The 16,271-nt window shown below is 54.8% G+C and overlaps 1 protein-coding gene across 3 annotated transcripts; it reads left to right on the top strand.

Moving 5' to 3' along the window:
- Positions 1 to 5,844: 5,844 nt before the first annotated feature.
- GPR4 (G protein-coupled receptor 4) lies at positions 5,845 to 14,403 on the top strand. 3 transcript variants are annotated; one of them, XM_070632977.1, is made up of 3 exons: positions 5,845 to 5,971; positions 10,404 to 10,520; positions 12,361 to 14,403. In XM_070632977.1, the coding sequence occupies exon 3, from the start codon at positions 13,183 to 13,185 to the stop codon at positions 14,269 to 14,271; it is 1,089 nt and encodes a 362-aa protein (XP_070489078.1). In that variant the 5' UTR covers positions 5,845 to 5,971; positions 10,404 to 10,520; positions 12,361 to 13,182; the 3' UTR covers positions 14,272 to 14,403. The 3 variants fall into 3 exon arrangements, with proteins under 3 accessions (XP_070489078.1, XP_070489080.1, XP_070489079.1); XM_070632979.1 differs by having other exon boundaries at positions 5,960 to 7,009; XM_070632978.1 differs by lacking the exon at positions 5,845 to 5,971 and adding an exon at positions 7,258 to 7,504.
- The last annotated feature ends 1,868 nt before the right edge of the window (positions 14,404 to 16,271 follow it).

Raw genomic sequence — 16,271 nt, 5'->3', positions numbered from 1 at the left:
TGTTGGACCACTTCAGAATGTAAAACCATCTTAGCTCAGCTGCCATACAAAGACAGGCTGTAGACAGGATTTGGCCCACAGTGGTGGCTTGCCCACTTTTGCTTTAAATAGATGGAATCATAGATTATGAACTCTTTTGGGTCTGGCTTCTCCCCGTGAGCGAGTTTCTTAGCCTCAGTTTCCCCATGTATAAAGTAGAAGTTAATAATATCACCTCCCTCATAGGAGTACAGTGAAAACGGAATGACTTAAGTATATGCAAAAGCACTTAGGACGGTGCCTGGCACTTAACAAGCTCTCTATAAACGTTAGCTGATCATTTTTACACGATTCAGAACACAGACGCCACAGTCGCAAGCATTCCGCCTGGCCACGTGGTAACATCAAAGCAAGAGGATGCCTTTCTCCCCTAGCCCGCAAGTGTCTCCAGGAGGAATCTGATTGGCTCAGCTTGGATCACGTGGCCACCCTTGAACCAATCTCTGTGGCCCAGGAAATGGGGTCATCTGATTGGCCGGCCTGGGTCACGTGCCCGCCCTTCTGGTTAGGGTACCATTTCTGGGACTGACAGCCCCTCCTCCACCTCTCTGAGTGGGTGGGGGAGTTCCAGCAAAGGAAAGAGGGTGGGAAAATGTGGAGCCGGAGATGGAGGGTGCCAGCCACCTCCGCAGTGTGTGTCAGGGTGGGCGACAAAGCTTCCGAGAGTCTAACGATTCCTGTTCCCATTATCTGTTGCTTCAGGACCAAACCACTCCATGACAAATGGCTTAAAACGATAACCAATTGATTTCTTATCACTCATGGTTGGGTGTCGTCCATTGGTCCCTTGATGGAAATTTGGGTTGTATCCACCTTCTGTTACTGTGAATAATGCTGCTGTGAACATTCTCGTACAAGGCTCTGGTACCGAAATGCATTCTCACTTCTCTCGGGCACATACCTGGGAGTGGAATTGCTGGGCCATGGGGTAATTCTATGTTTAACTCTTTCGAGGAAACTGCGGTTTTATTTACACAACTTTGAAATGGTGATAGACTCAGAGCAAGTTGCCAAGGGGTATGGAGAGGTCCCCTGTACCCTTCATCCAGCTCCCCCCGGTGGTAACATCTTGTACAGCTATAGTACAATACCCAGACTAAGAAAGGGACACTGGCAAGTCTGCAGACCTTACTCACGTCACTGGTTTTACATGTTCTGGTTTGTGTGTGTGTGTGCGTGCACAGTTCAATGCAATTTTATCACGTGTGTAGGGTTTTTTTAAATGGAGATTCCAGCAGAGGTTAGAAACTCCCTTTTCTTTCCAGCGTATCCTCAAGCATAGCTGCCGTCTGTAGATATATTTGTTCTCTGGTCTTTGGCTAGTTGACAAGCCCTAATAAGTGCCATAAGTTCTGCCATCTGGGCTGATTTTAGCTCAGGTAGTGGACTATATCCTAAAGGAGACCTTATATTAGTGATAGGATATCCTGCATGATAGCCGCCAGCTTCAGTTTTGAGGTATTAGAGAAAATCCCAGAGAAACAGAACCAGGAGGATGTGTGTGTGCGTGTATGATACATATATATAAACACAGAGAAAGAGAGAGGTTTATTTTTTCTTTGTATTTTTTGTGAGGAAGATTGGCCCTGAGCTAACATCTGTGCCAATCTTCGTCTATTTTGTATGTGGGACACTGCCACAGTGTGGCTTGATGAGCAGTGTGTATAGGTTTGCACCCAGGATACAAACCCACAAACCCCAGGCCACCGAAGTCGAGGACGCATACTCAACCACTGAGCGGTGGCTCCCCTCGCCTTTTTTTTTTTTTTTTAATGTTTCAGGCACTGAGTTCTTTTTCCCTATTCTCTAGTTCAGTGGTTCTCAAACTGGAAGGAGCGTTAGAATCACCTGCAGGCATTGTTCTAATGAAAAGGCGGCTCCACCCAACCCCACATCCAGTGTTTCTCATTCAGTCAGTCTGGGGTGGGGCGTGAGAATTCGCATTTCCAGAGTTCTCAGTGATGCTGATGCCTCGAGGACCGCACTTCGAGAGGCAGCGCGCTAAGAGAAATAGCATAAGGGAGCAAACATGTAGTATTTTTCCGGACAGACCAATACACAAGAATTTTGTAGAACGTTACACACTTGTGTTTCCTTTCCTTGTCTCAACTCTACAGATGATCTCTTGAGATGGGAAGCTCAGAGACTTGCGATTTCAGAAGGACAACTTATCAAGCGCATCTCTTCCCAAGGGAGGGAAAAATTATAGCAGGAGAAACCTGTGAACCCCCCATTAGCCAGCAAGGAGGATGATCCACGAGTGTCCAGGAACAGCTGTGTAAGCTGTAACTCTCCAACTGTCAGAAATGAAGCCCCGAGAGCCAAACAGGAAATTCTAAGAAGGGGAGGGTATTCAGTCATGTCAAAGGGTTCTATCCCCTCCACGTTTGTGGCCAGAGATCTCAATTAATGTGACCAGACGTCACTCATTCGCTAATCAATTGCCCATGAAGGTGAGGGTTTTAGCTTTCCAAGATTGTATCCCCCGTGCCCAGCACAGTGTCTGGCATAAAGTAAATGCTCAACAAATATGTATGTTGATTAGTGAATGAATGAATGAATGAATTCAACATATGGAAGGAGCATTTTATGGTAGGCCAGTGCCTGGGCATGGTGGTAACAGAGACAACCCCAGCCCTGCCTTCAAGGGACTCACAGTCCAGTGGGGAAGGCAGACCCATCCTCAGACAATGATGACCCTGACAGGGCAGAGGAAAATCAAGGGAGCACCCAGGAGGGCTTCCTGGAGGGGACAATAGACTGGAACATTGAAGGATGAGTAAGAAATGAGCCAGGTAAAGTGAAGGGAGTGTTCCAGGTGGGAGTTCTGACAGTTTTCTGCTCCCTCCTTCCTCCTATTCTCCTGAGAAAATGCAACAAAGTCCCCTCTGGGCTCCAGCAGTCCTCTGGTCCCCAGTGCCAGCCTTGACCACTCTGGGGTGTCACTGTACCCCCATCACTGACTGCCAGCCCTGGGAGGAAAGGGCCACAGCTGTTCTCCACGGCTGGTCACTGCTGTGTCTCCAACACTAACAACCCAGGGCCAGGTACAGAAGCAGGGGCTCGGGGACGGTTTGTTGATTGAATATTAGAGTGATATGTGGGTGTGTCGGAAACAGTTGAAAGTGCGTTAAAGGAAGGGGGTCAAAGATTAAATTCCTTAGGCCCCCATTTCCCACCCTGGAAAGTGGTATAACTGGGGCCCCACTGCTGGGATTCCAGCATTTCCACTTCCTCTTCTGTGCCTCAGTGTCCTTATCTGCAAAACAGGACTTCTCTATAGGGTTACTTTGAGGATGAAACGAGATATTCGCATAAAATGCTTACAACAGTGCCTGGAATGTAGTCAGCGGTCATTAAATGTTAGCCGGCCTTATTTTGCAATCATTTCTGATCCTCCGCCTTTTTAGCCAGCATCCTCTTCTGTGCCTGCCTCTGATCTCCAGCCATTTGAATCACCAGTATTTATCCTTCTGTGTGACATTGCATGCCTCTGCGCCTCTGCACACGCTGTTTCCTCCCCGCTGGTTCACCCTTTCTGAACTTGTCCACCTGCGGAACTCCTATTCAGCCGGCACCGCCCAGCAACCACATCACCCCTCCAGATCCCCACGTTTCAGAGGCCGGTTTTCTTCTGTTCTGGGATCAAAGTCTCCTTTCCTGTCCGCCCCCCTACCGCCCTTTTGACCCTTCAGACTGTCCGAGTTCTGGGGAAGTGGCCGGCGCTATGGGAGCATTCTTTTCATTGGGTCTCTTGGTGCTCTGTCGCCCCCTTGTGCCCAGCCTCAGACCTGCATGGAAAAAGGAGCCTAGAAAATTCTATGGAAGTGTGCTGGTGATTCTCCACGTGCCCCCGGGGTCAGCCTCAGCCCTTCTCCTCCTGCTCGGGGCCCTGGGAGGCTGCCCTGTGCGGACTCCATCCTCGGGGGCCCCTGGTCCTCGGTCTTCTGCTCGAATCCTGCCAATTAGAGGCAGTGATGGAAAATTCTCGGGTGGGAGGAGAGAGGTGGGGCCCCGCCCTGCACCCCTGCCCTCTGGCCGTGGCCCCTTCCTCTCCCTCCAGCTCCAGCTCCTCCGGGCTCCCCTCCCGCGCCAGCTTTCTGCTCAAAGGGTGATAATGGTTTGGCTCACGCACACGCTGGTCCCCTGGCACCACCCCATACTTTGTGGGGTCCTTCGCCCTGCCTGTCCCCTCTAAAATGTCCCTTCCTAAAAGCTCCCACATAAACTCTTTAAGTGGCACCTGCTGCCTGCCAGGACCTCTAAGCGTAAACTTAGGGCGAGCCCAGGAGAGAAGGGGACCCTCGCCCACGAGTGGGCCCAGAATTTCTCTTTAAGAGAAGCTTGGGCCGGCCAAGGGGCTGAGAGGAGGGCTCTGTGGGGCTTGTCTGGAAGCTGATAGGATGTATATGGGGATATCTGTGGGCAGGGGCTGCAGCCTTCTGGACATTTCTCTTGGAGCTGTCCCTGACTTGAGGGAGGGTGGAAGGAGAGAGCCTTTAATCCAGTGTGTGTTGGAGGTTACAAGTCCTTGATTAACTCTCACTTTCTGTTTCCCTCAAGAGCCCTGAGAGGAACTGGGTAATATGGATCAGAGAGGTAAATTCACTTGTTGCAGGCCACACAGCAAGTGATTATAATAATAGCTACCTTTAAAAACAAACAAACAAACTGTATCACTTCATTTAGATGAAGTTCTAGAACAAGCTACACTAATCTCTGGTGGAAAAAGAAAGCACGGAGCTGCCTCAGAGGGTGGAGAGTGTGAGTATTGCCTGGAAAGAGGGAAAGAACAACGCTCCTGGATGATGGAAACGGGCCACATCTTGATTTGGGTGCTTCGTCACATGGCTGTATCTGTTTGTCACAACTCATTGTCCCATTCCCTTAGGATCCGGGCATTTTTATTTTTATCAAAAAAATAAACAAACAAGAAAGAATTTGCAAACCCAATAGCCGTCATTTTTGAGGGCTACGTGCCGGGTCTGTCCGAAGTGCTTTGACCAAGAATGAATTCTCCTGACCAATTTATGAAGGGGGTGATGATCATCATAAAAACAAGCAAATATTTCTAGAGCACTCAACCAGTCGTGTATTCCTTCCCTGAAAACAATGTGTATTGCACACCTGTCGCGTGCCCCGTGGTCCTCCAGGCAATGGACACACGGCAGTAAACAACCAGATGCAAAAATGACACTCCTCCTAGTGGGGAGGCAGATCGTTAGAAAAAATAAGTGAAATTGCAGGGAGGGCCATGTTTTACAGAGCTGATCATATTGACACCTTGAAATGATATCCCCATGACAAAGGGACTATGAGGGACTGCATGGGCAGAAGAGGAAACTGAGGCACAGACAGGTCAGTAGCATAAGATTGGGCCAAGAGGCCGGGCTAGAACTGCAAGTCCCAGGGCTCCTTCCAGGGGCGCCCCGACCCTAGGACAGGGGACTTAAGGGACCTCTTTGTTCTCTCCCTTGGGGGCGGGGGGCATGCGGTGACCAGAATGTTAACGACTTATTGGGGTCTCCAAGGGAAGAAATGGCTCAACTCAAGGAGGGTCAATAGGGGAGCCCCCTACCCCTATAGCCCAGAGCCTGATCAAGCTGGCGGTGTGGGGTTGGAGGCTGGTAACAAAAGGGGTTAATGAGATGGGGGCCCCCAGGCTGGGGACCTGGACGGGTAGGGGGGGGATGTTCCAGCCGCAGGTGAGGTTCCCCAGCGCTGGAGGCCTTTATTGGGGTGAAGGCTTAAGGGGTTAAAGGGGAGCGACAGAGGAGGGTTAACGGGGGCGGGCCTGGCCGGGGCGGGGCCTCAGCGGGCAGCTCAGGCCGGGGGCCGGAGGAGTCGCCGCCGGGTCCCTGCGCCGCCGTCGAGCCGGACCCCGCCGCCGCCGAGAGAGGCACCGCCGCCCGCCCCGTCCAGCCGCGCGCAGGTAGGCGCCCGCCCCCCTCGGCGGCTTTGCGTCCTCGCGTCGCTGCCTCAGTCTCCCCCGCCGTCTCGTCCCCGCCCCTCTCCGGGGCTGGCTCTCCCAGTGTCTCCGCGGCTGACTTCGTCTCTGGGTCTGTCTCCATCTCTCCCCTTGTCTCTGATGTCTCTGTCTCTGTGGTCCCTCTCCCTTCTCTGGGTGTGTCTCTCCTTCTACATCTCTGGGCGTCTCTGTCTTTCTCTCTGCCGTTCCCTCTCTGTCTATCGCTGTCTGTCTCTCTCTTGTCTCTGCATCCCTTGTCTCTGATGGCCTCTATCCCCATCTCTTGAGGAACTCCCAGTCTCTCTGGATCTCTCTGCCTCCATCTCCACATCTCCCTGTCTCTGTGCATCTCTCTGCGCTTTCTCCTCCTGCCTCTCTGCCTCTCTCCGTATTTCTCTGTCTCTGTCTCTCAGACCGGCTCCTGGCTGCTTCACTCTGTCCTCATCTCATTCCAAACCCTCAGGCATCCGCAGAGCTTTCCCCCGGGCTGAGGAGCCGCTGGGGAGCGGGCCAGGGGGCAGTAAGGTTGCCACCTGGGGCAGGTGGACTCCGAGTGACACTGTGACCCCAGCGCCCCTTTCACATAGTCACCCCTCTGCTCCTGACGTCCCACCCACCCCACCCTCCAATTTCAGGAATTCCTGGCTGGGGGGTGGACTTCCTTCCCCACTTCCTCCCTTCCAGGATTTGGCTGGGTCACCATTAACTCCTTCCTTCCTCGGCCTCGTCCCCCCTCCTTGAACTGGACCTCTCCCCCAGCAAACCAGACTGAGGGACCACTCTGGAATTTCTATGAGGCATTGGTTGCGGGATGTGTGTTGTGTGCTGAGGCGGGATGTGTGCTGGGGGGTTTGCTTGTGGGCACCAATGGAGATGATGGGGCCACATCCTTCAACTCCCCCTCCGGGGCCCACCACCACCAGCATTACTCCTTCTGAACCCACCAAGAGGGCACTCCCACCCAGCTCCGTCTCTGTGGATGAATTCGACCTCAGATTTGGGGTGAGGATGGGGAGGTTTTCCTTTCTGGGAGGGGGGTCCAGTAGGAGGAGATAAGAGAGACAGATGAGGGGCTCTTGAACTCTGGGGACCATATAATGAAGAACCCTTGAATGTGAAGTCTATGAATGGAAGGACCCAGACCGTGAGAATGATCCGGTGGGAGGACTGGAAATGTCCCAACCTTCCAATCAAAGTCCTGAGGATATTTGAATCCTTCAATCCAAAAAGCTGAGTTTTGGAACCTTGGCAGTTTTCAGCATTCCCAGTTGTGAGCTCAGAAGGGCTTTCGCAGCCATCTGGGCCAAGCCCCCATTTTACAGATGGGGAAACTGAGGCCCAAGAGCAGAAGTCCCCACAGCGAGTCAGTGCCAGGCGGAGGATTGGAACTCCAGTTCCACGGAAGCCCCGATCCACAGACCTGCCTTCTTTGGCTGCCACTAAGTCAGATTAATTAGGGAAAAGAGGTCTTCACAGGGAGGAGGGAAGAATGCTGGGGTGAGTATGGATGGCTGGAATCCAGGAGGGAGCGTTTTAGTGGCAGAGAAGAGAAAATATTTCGAAAGCCATGGTGGTGGGGAGGGAGAGGGGACAAGAGTTGGTTTGGGTGGAAGGGGCGGGGTTTCAGAGAAGAGGGGGCAGGGGTTAACACCCGCCTGCCTCTGTCTCCTGGCCCTCCCCGGGAAGCCCACTGCTCCCGCGGGACGGGCCCTATAATTTGGTTTGTGTCTAGACAAATAATAACTCAGCTGGTGTGAGCGAGTGGGGAGGGATGAGGCAGGACACCCTGGGCAAGGGGTAAGGAGGAAGCCTGAGCTCCTAGGGGCCCCCCTCCCAGGCGGTGAGAATTTAGGGGCTAGGGGCAAGTGGCTTCTAACCCCCACCGCCACCCCCTGCGCATCCTTAGTGTCTTGGAATTCCGCACACTCCCAGAATTTCAGGCTGCTGGAATGTTAAAAAGACAGAACAGAGAAGGGGGGCAAAAAAGGAAGTGAGGTCCACCATCTGGAGAGCATGTTCCCATTTGTGTAAAAAAGAAAAGGGAAATACATCTTCGCGTTTGGTGGGCAAAGATAATAATCACCGAGTGTTTAATAATAGATTATGAAAGTCGCAGAATGTTTAAAAAAAAAAATCCTAGAGCGTTCTAACAATAGAACTTGAGATTCTTGGGATGGGAGACGCTTGGAATATTGGAAACTTAGAAGGGTAAGGGCCTGGGAAGCCGCGGTGATAATCATAATAGAATGGAAGGGAGGTAAAGCTCTGGAAGGTTATAAGAATAGCACAGTAAACCATGAACCGGACTAACAATAGAACCCAGAGAGAATAGAATCTAGAACATGGGGGAAAGAGTCAGACGACTCTGCTGTCCCTTCTAGGTGGTGTGGTGTGTGGGGGCCTTGGGGACCCATTTGGTGGAAATGGGGAAACTGAGGCCCAGAAGGGTGGTCAGCGTGGCCTGGCTGCCCCCTGGTTTCCGCCAGCCGCCAGGGCACCAGGTGGGGAGCGAGGCGCGGTGATCACATTTCGTCCCCTAATGAGCAGACCGGAGCTGGCCGGTCCCCCGGGGCTGCCAGGGGAGGGGGGGAAGCAGGAGGCCGCAGAGGAGGGATGTGGGGGGCGGGGGGAGGCAGCCTGGTGGCTTCTAGGATGAGGCTGGTGAGTGAGCCGAGGGCAGCGGGGGAGGTGGGAGGCTGCATCCTCTCCCCCTCTTGTCCTCTTAATGCCCCCCCATCCTTCAGTCTTGCTGGATTTCGGGTTGGCCGGTGGGGCAGAGGGACTTATCTGGCCTGAGCAGCTGAGGCATCAAGTTGGGGCTGTGGCATGACCAGTGCTTCCTGTCCGCCCCCCTATCGCGTCACAGTCGGGCTTATCTCTCTCCCCTGCTCCTCTAGGAGGGGCCAGTGGGGACCAAAGAGGGGGGCTTGTGGGACCGGAGGCTGGCTTCTTGTGGGGCTGTGAGATTTGGGGGTAAGAAAGCCTGAGTAAGGGAGGCAACTTACACCTCAAGTCGAGATGGTCCTGACCCCAGGGGGCTGGGCCAGGGAGTCAGGTGATGGAGGGGCACGCGAGACACCGAGGTCACTTTCTTTTCTGTGGTGAGAAAGTCCGTGTATCTTTCAGCAGATTCTCAAAGTGGGGCCGAGGACCCCAGAGAGACCTGAGAAAAATTACAGGAGGGCAGGGCGTGAGGAGAGAAACCATTCAGGGAAGGGGCAACCCTTCAGTTAAGAACTGGACATTTCCCAAAAAAAAAAAAAAAAAAAAAGAACGAGGGGAGATCTGCCCAGTCTTGGCACATCGTGTGACTCAGACAACTGCCTTGCCGCTCTGAGCCTCAGTTTCCCCATCTGTACCCGGAAGAGGTCAGAAATAGCCTCGCACCCCCCGTTGTCGCACATGGGCCTGTTGCCTTGTGGAATTCTGAGGGTCTGCCGTTCTGGGCTCTCTTTTGGGGGTTTGATGGTGGGCAGAACTTAGGTGGGGGAGAAGAGAGGGCTTGTCTGAGTGCCCCCCATGCCCAGCACCCCCAGGAAGCAGGTGGGTTGAGGAGGAGGGGCGGGAGGAGGGAGGGGTGAGCGCCCCACTGGTTCCCCCTCGAGGAAATTAGTAATGGGAAGTGTATTTCCTCTGGCTGCGGGAAATAAGTCCCCTGCCTGTGGACCGGCTCCAGCCTCAGCTGAACCCAGACGGTCTGAGAGGGTGGGGCAAAGGGAGCTCCCAGCTCTCAGTGCATCCTCCCATTCCTGGTTCCTTTCTTGTCTCAGCTCCCCCGTTCCCATGGAACAATAATTGTTCAAATACTGCACGCTTTATAGATGGTCACATGTTCTACCAAGGCTTTTCCTATCTGTGATGTGACCCGCATAAAAGTTCTGTCAGGAGGGGAAACTGAGGCTCCTGAAGGAGAAGGAATTTCCTCAGAGTTACAGGAGGATGGGGAGACCAAAGGCAGACAGAGGAGGAGACCGAGGGTCAGAGGAGACTGAGGGGAAGAGAGAGGGGAGACAGGGGTGTTGAGCGACTTGGTCGGGTTGTGGGGGGGGGAGTTCGATTCGAAGGGAAGGACTGGATTGCACTGTTCCGGCCAGGAGCAAGCTCCCTCTGCCCCGTCCCCACAGGATCCAGCAGCCTCTGTCTGGGAGTCTGGGATGGGGGCAGCCGCTCTGCCACAGAGGACCCCACAGGGGGTAGGACTTACTAAGCAGGACTCAGCCCTGACCTTTCAAAGTCAATTATGGAGCGGATAGATTCTGCCCTTTTCACTTTTTCCCTGGGACCCCGCAGGGATTTATCTGAGCCTGAAGTGGGGGATGGGGGGGGTGGGGGTGCTGCCTCAAGGGGAGAGGGAGCCTGCCTTGGGGGATGGGCTGACCAACGCGTGTTCCTTCAGTCCACAGTCATTTATTGAGCGCCTACTGTATGCTGGGGATACAGCTGTAAACACGAGGTCCTTGCCTTCCTGGAACGTCCACTCTAGACAGACAGACAGACAAAAGCAAGATACGAGGTGAGGAGAGAGCCCTGGGAGTGGGGGGCGGGGGGGTGGGACTCTGGGTAGGGAGGGCCTCTGTGAGGAAGTGAAGGACATGAGGGAGCTGGTCTGCAGATCCATGGGAAGAGCCCTCCAGGTGGAGGGTACAGGAGGGCAAAGGTTTTGAGGCTGGAAAGAAGGTCATTGACCTTGAGCCTACTTAGGTGCAGGGGGGAGGCATGTGGGCAAGAAAGTCAGGCAGCACCTTGTCCCCTGGGGCAAGGAGCTGGGATTTTTACCCCAAATCCATTGGCAAGCCATTGGAGGGTTTCAAGGAGAGAAGTAACGAGAACTGATTTCCATGTTAGAAAGATCTTTCTGGCTGCCATGGGGGAAGTGAGTTGAAGGACGCCAGAGTGGCAGCCTGGAAAACAGCAAGGAGGCTACTGCACGAGTCCCAGTGAGCGCTGATGGTGAACAGAGCAGGCAGGGGCAGGGGTTTAGGGAGACATGCATGGATTCAGGATTTATTGTGGAGGTAGGCAGAGCCAAGAGGACTTCCCAGTGGAAGGATGCTCAGGCATCTGGGGGGTTCCCAAGGACCTGCTGTGTGACTTTGGGCTCATCCCTTCCCATCTCTGGACCTCAGCTTCCTCATCTGTCCAATCGACTCCACCAGTGGTTTTCAAAGGTTGTCCTGGGGATTCTCCAGAGGTGGCCTCCCTCCCCCCACCTCATTTCATCCAGAGCACAGAGCAGCTTTCCCTTTTGGCTTTCTTGGTTGAGGTTTCCAGTGAAGATCTTGTTTTGTTTCTTAAAGTTTTCACAGCCTGAAAAACGAAATCTGTGCAAATCCCTGGATCCGAAGATGCCTCTGATTCAGGACTTTGCTCCCCTTCCTCCGGGGCTGACGGTGGTCAGGGGCTTGGTCCATGACCGTCCGCTGCCCTGTGCTTTCAGGTCTCCCCAGGACCGAGGGGGTGACAGGCCCAAGGTTCTCACTCGGGGGAGCCAGAGGGGAGTAAGAAGAGGCAGTGACGGGAGTGGTCCCTGAGGGAGGGGACGGCAGGCGCTGACCCCAGGGCCTCCCCCTGCTCCCCGACCTTGATCGAGTCCAGTAGCTCCTCCTCTCCTCCCTCCCCCCCGGCAGCTGTGGCTCCCAGACCCCGCTGTCAGCCCAGGGTCCTTCTCTGTCCATTTATTCTTGGGTGGAAACATGCACAGACTGGAGAAAAGGGGCGAAAGCCGAGATTTTCCCTCTTCCCTCGTCAGGACCTTGGACAGGTCTCGGAACCGCACTGTGCCTCAGTTTGTCGAATAGGGCAAATAACGTACTTTCCTCAAGGGGTCCTTGAAATTTTAATGAATTAATACCCATAACAGTGTTGAGAACAGGGTCTGAGATGTAGTAGGACTCAATAAACTTTAGCTATTATCACCATTGTCATCATCATTGTCAAGAAAGGGGTGTCCGGGTTGAGGAGTGGAAAGCTGGTCCCAGCCCAGGTTCGGTCACAGCCTTGCTGTGCGTCCTTGAGGGAAGTGACCCAGCTTCTCTGGGCCCCTTCTCCTTGCCTGTGAATTGATGGGGTTAGCCTCGTTTAGCAGTTCCCAAAGCATGATATGATATTTGTACCAGTTTTACATGGTTTCTGGAAGAGAGTTCTAAAATCTGAGTTGGGTCTTTAACACCTACGAGGGATAAAATATACATCCAGCACCTCAAATCTGTGTTTTCAGAGATCTTGCTTAGAGTGGGGCTCAATCAGGCATCGTTGGGTTGCCCACCCCCTGCAGCCCACAGGAGTTACGGTGAGGGGTGTGGGGAGAAGGGGGTGGTCCGTGACCCCATCACTGCTGTCCTCTCTCCCCGCAGGCCCTGCCAAGCCAGCTTTGAGCCGTGAGCGTGGCCACTTCTTCTCAACTGCTCAGCCCCCACCAGGACCAAGCCGGAGCCCCTCCCCTGCCCCCTTCAAATCCCCTCCATCCTATCCTTCCTTTGATCTAACCCTGACTCACCTCCTTCCTGTTTCTTAGAAACCCTTCCCACATCCCCAGACTGAGCCCTTCCTCTCTGGCCGCCCCCCACAGGACGTCTCCTTTTTCTGTAATCTTCTCTTTGGTTACCTTACTCTCTATTTCTTACTGGGGTCCTAGGAGATACCAGCACCCCCATTCACCATGCCTGATCTTTTCAACACTCCCTAACCACAGTCTGCCCTAGCTCAACACTATCCCATATATTTCATGTGTCTTCTAGGACATTCCACCCCACCATTACACTTACTTCCTATATCAACTACAAATATCTCTCACCACTGCCCACTGATGCCGCCATCTCATCTATAAACGTTCCTGTCAGCCAATTTTTGTGTCACCCCAATACTCCCTCATTTATGCTCTGATTGCGTCTGTAAACACCTCCTTGACAAAGCTCTTTGTTAATCCTGCCATCCCCCCAAACACCCCTCCTGTTGTAATTCTATCCCTCCTCCAACTTTCCCCTCTCAAGCTCTACCCTCCGTGCCCCGCTTTGCCCACGATTCTCGGTCGATCTCATTTCTTCCCCTCGGAGCTCCCACCATGTTACCCTGAGCCTCCAAGGAGGGGGCTCAGGGGGCCCGATGGCTTCCCGCCCCCCGTGGCCCCACAGCCCCCGTGGGCCAGGGGAAGTGCCTCGAAAGCCCCAGTGCCCAGGATGGGCAACCGCACGTGGGAGGGCTGCCATGTGGACTCACGTGTGGACCACCTCTTCCCGCCGTCCCTCTATATCTTTGTCATCGGGGTGGGGCTGCCCACCAACTGCCTGGCCCTGTGGGCCGCCTACCGCCAGGTGCGGCAACGCAACGAGCTGGGCGTGTACCTGATGAACCTCAGCATCGCCGACCTGCTGTACATCTGCACGCTGCCGCTGTGGGTGGACTACTTCCTGCACCACGACAACTGGATCCACGGCCCCGGCTCCTGCAAGCTCTTTGGGTTCGTCTTCTATACCAACATCTACATCAGCATCGCCTTCCTGTGCTGCATCTCCGTGGACCGCTACCTGGCCGTGGCCCACCCGCTGCGGTTTGCCCGCCTGCGCCGTGTCAAGACGGCCGTGGCCGTGAGCTCCGTGGTCTGGGCCACCGAGCTGGGTGCCAACTCGGCGCCCCTGTTCCATGACGAGCTCTTCCGGGACCGCTACAACCACACCTTCTGCTTCGAGAAGTTCCCCATGGAGGGCTGGGTGGCCTGGATGAACCTCTACCGCGTGTTCGTGGGCTTCCTCTTCCCATGGGCTCTCATGCTGCTGTCCTACCGTGGCATCCTGCGGGCCGTGCGGGTCAGCGTGTCCACCGAGCGCCAGGAGAAGGCCAAGATCAAGCGGCTGGCCCTCAGCCTCATTGCCATCGTGCTGGTCTGCTTCGCGCCCTACCACGTGCTCCTGCTCTCGCGCAGCGCCGTCTACCTGGGCCGCCCCTGGGACTGCGGCTTCGAGGAGCGTGTCTTCTCCGCGTACCACAGCTCGCTGGCCTTCACCAGCCTCAACTGCGTGGCTGACCCCATCCTCTACTGCCTCGTCAACGAGGGCACCCGCGGCGACGTGGCCAACGCCCTGCACAACCTCATCCGCTTCCTGGCCAGTGACAAGCCCCAGGAGATGGCCAACGCCTCCCTTACCCTGGAGACCCCACTCGCTTCCAAGAGGAACAATGTGGCCAAGGCCGTGGCGGCTGGCTGGGTGGCAGCTCCGCTGGCCCAGGGGGACCAGGTGCAGCTGAAGATGCTGCCGCCGGCACAGTGAACCTCAGATCACGCAGAGCCCCCTCCTCAAATCTCATCTCACACCCTCTTCCCTCTGGGGCTGGTGTATGCAAATTTATGTAAATAAGTCCATATTAATATTCATAAGAATATAAAAATAGGAAAACAGTGAGGTTGGTGTGTCACGGGTCAACCATCATCCTCCACCATGACCCCCTAACAATTCAGCTGAACTGTACCCAGCCCTGGGCCGGGTGGTGCTGGTGACACGGAGGTGACGAGTGACAGCCCTGGCCCTGCCCTCACGGGCTGCCACTCCAATGAGGGAGACAGATCTGTCCCCAGGGGGTCGTGACCCAGAGTGGGCAGAGCTCACACAGGGCAGCTCAGGGACTGGGGGAGCCCAAACGGGCATCTGACCCCAGTCTGGAGGTCGAGGAGGGCTTCCTGGAGGAGGGGACCAGTTAATTAAGTCAAATATTTGGCTTCCAGAAGGTAAAGACAAAAAGAGAAAAAAGGATTATTTCCAACAAGGGGATCTCTTTGTGATTCAAGGGGAAAGTGGAAGGAGAAATTCCCTGGGAGTGGAGTGATCACTTTCGCCCTTGGAAGCTCCTGGTGATACGGGGAGAGAGGGCATGACGGAGCAATTCTGAGTCCCTAGATAAACAGCACTCTCCAAGTCAGGACTGAGGAAGAAGAGAAAGTCAGAACCCAAGGGAAGGGTGACGGGGCAGTCTGGCTGGAGCAGCTGTGAGCTGGGCAGGCTGGGGACGGGGGCTCAGGACAAATGGAAGGATATTTATTCATTCGTTCGACAGAGATTTGTGCCCACAGTCTGTCCAGGCCCCGATCAGGGGGAAGAGCGTTGCACACAGAGGGAACAGCAATGCAAAGCCCTGGTATAAGAGAGAGCCCGAATTCCGAGGGACGGCCAAGCACAGCGGTGTGGCTGGAGCAGAGGGAGGGCGAGAGGGTGGGAGGGGAGTCTGGCAAGGGACAGAGGCTGATCTTTTGGGGTTTTGTAAGTCCTGGTGAGGACTCTGCCTTGTACTCTGAGATAAGGGGGGGCTGCGAGAGGGCTCTTGGCAGAGGAGGGATGTGATTTGACTTAAATGTTCACAGGATCCCACTGGCTGCTGAGTGGGGCACAGAATATGGGAAGTAAGGGCGTAAGCGGGGACCCCGGGAGGTGCCTGCAGTAGTCCCGTGGGAGATGCTGGCGGCTGGACCCAGCGTAGGCGGCGGAGTGAGCAGGGAGCAGTGGTCAGCTTTGGGATTTATTTTGAAGGAATACTATGACGGAAGAAGCACAAGGGTCTGTGGGATTACATAACAGGAGCCTCTTGCCCATCCTGGGAAAAGGGTGACGAGCGGGCTTGAGCCGGAAGGACCTCTGGGAATGATCCCAGGCCCTAGTCCAGGGCGGTCACCAGAGAGGCCAAGTGACCAGCCTAGGGTCACACAGCCAGTGAGTCAGCGCTGGGGCCATCCTGAGCTCCCTCTCCCCTCCCTGTCTCTGCCTCTGTTCCCACGCCCCAGAGTGGCCAAGGCTGCCTGTCCTGGCTGATAGCGTCCCCGCCCTCCCCTTCTTTCCCAGGGGTATCAGGCTGCAAGCTCCCGATGGGAAGTGAAGGTCCCCTACACACACACACCCCTGCCCCAGGAGAGGTTCCGGAAACCCTTTTCAGAGACAGGGAGAGAAGGGAGGAGGGGAAATGAGAAAAAAATGAACTTAATCGGGAAAATGGTTTTGCGGGAGGGGGGTTACTGAGATGCGGGAAGTTGGGGCTTTGGCGTTGGGGGGAGAGGCAGGAGGGGGGCCTGGGATCCAGGGGGGCTGTAATTTTCCCACCCTGTCCCATCGCTGTGATGCCACTGGGATGGAGACGTAGGGGGCCAGATCCTTTCTGAACACAGCCCCCTCGGAGACTCAGATGACAGCCTGCACACCACCCCTCCACCAAATGCTCCTTCCCATTCGTGCAATAGGTATTCACTGCACACCTACTGTGCGCCGGGCACTGTTCTAGGGGCTGA

The sequence above is a fragment of the Equus przewalskii genome, chromosome 9, assembly GCF_037783145.1.
Source record: "Equus przewalskii isolate Varuska chromosome 9, EquPr2, whole genome shotgun sequence".
Lineage (NCBI taxonomy): Eukaryota > Metazoa > Chordata > Mammalia > Perissodactyla > Equidae > Equus > Equus przewalskii.
This window is presented reverse-complemented; position numbering and strand designations above follow the sequence as displayed.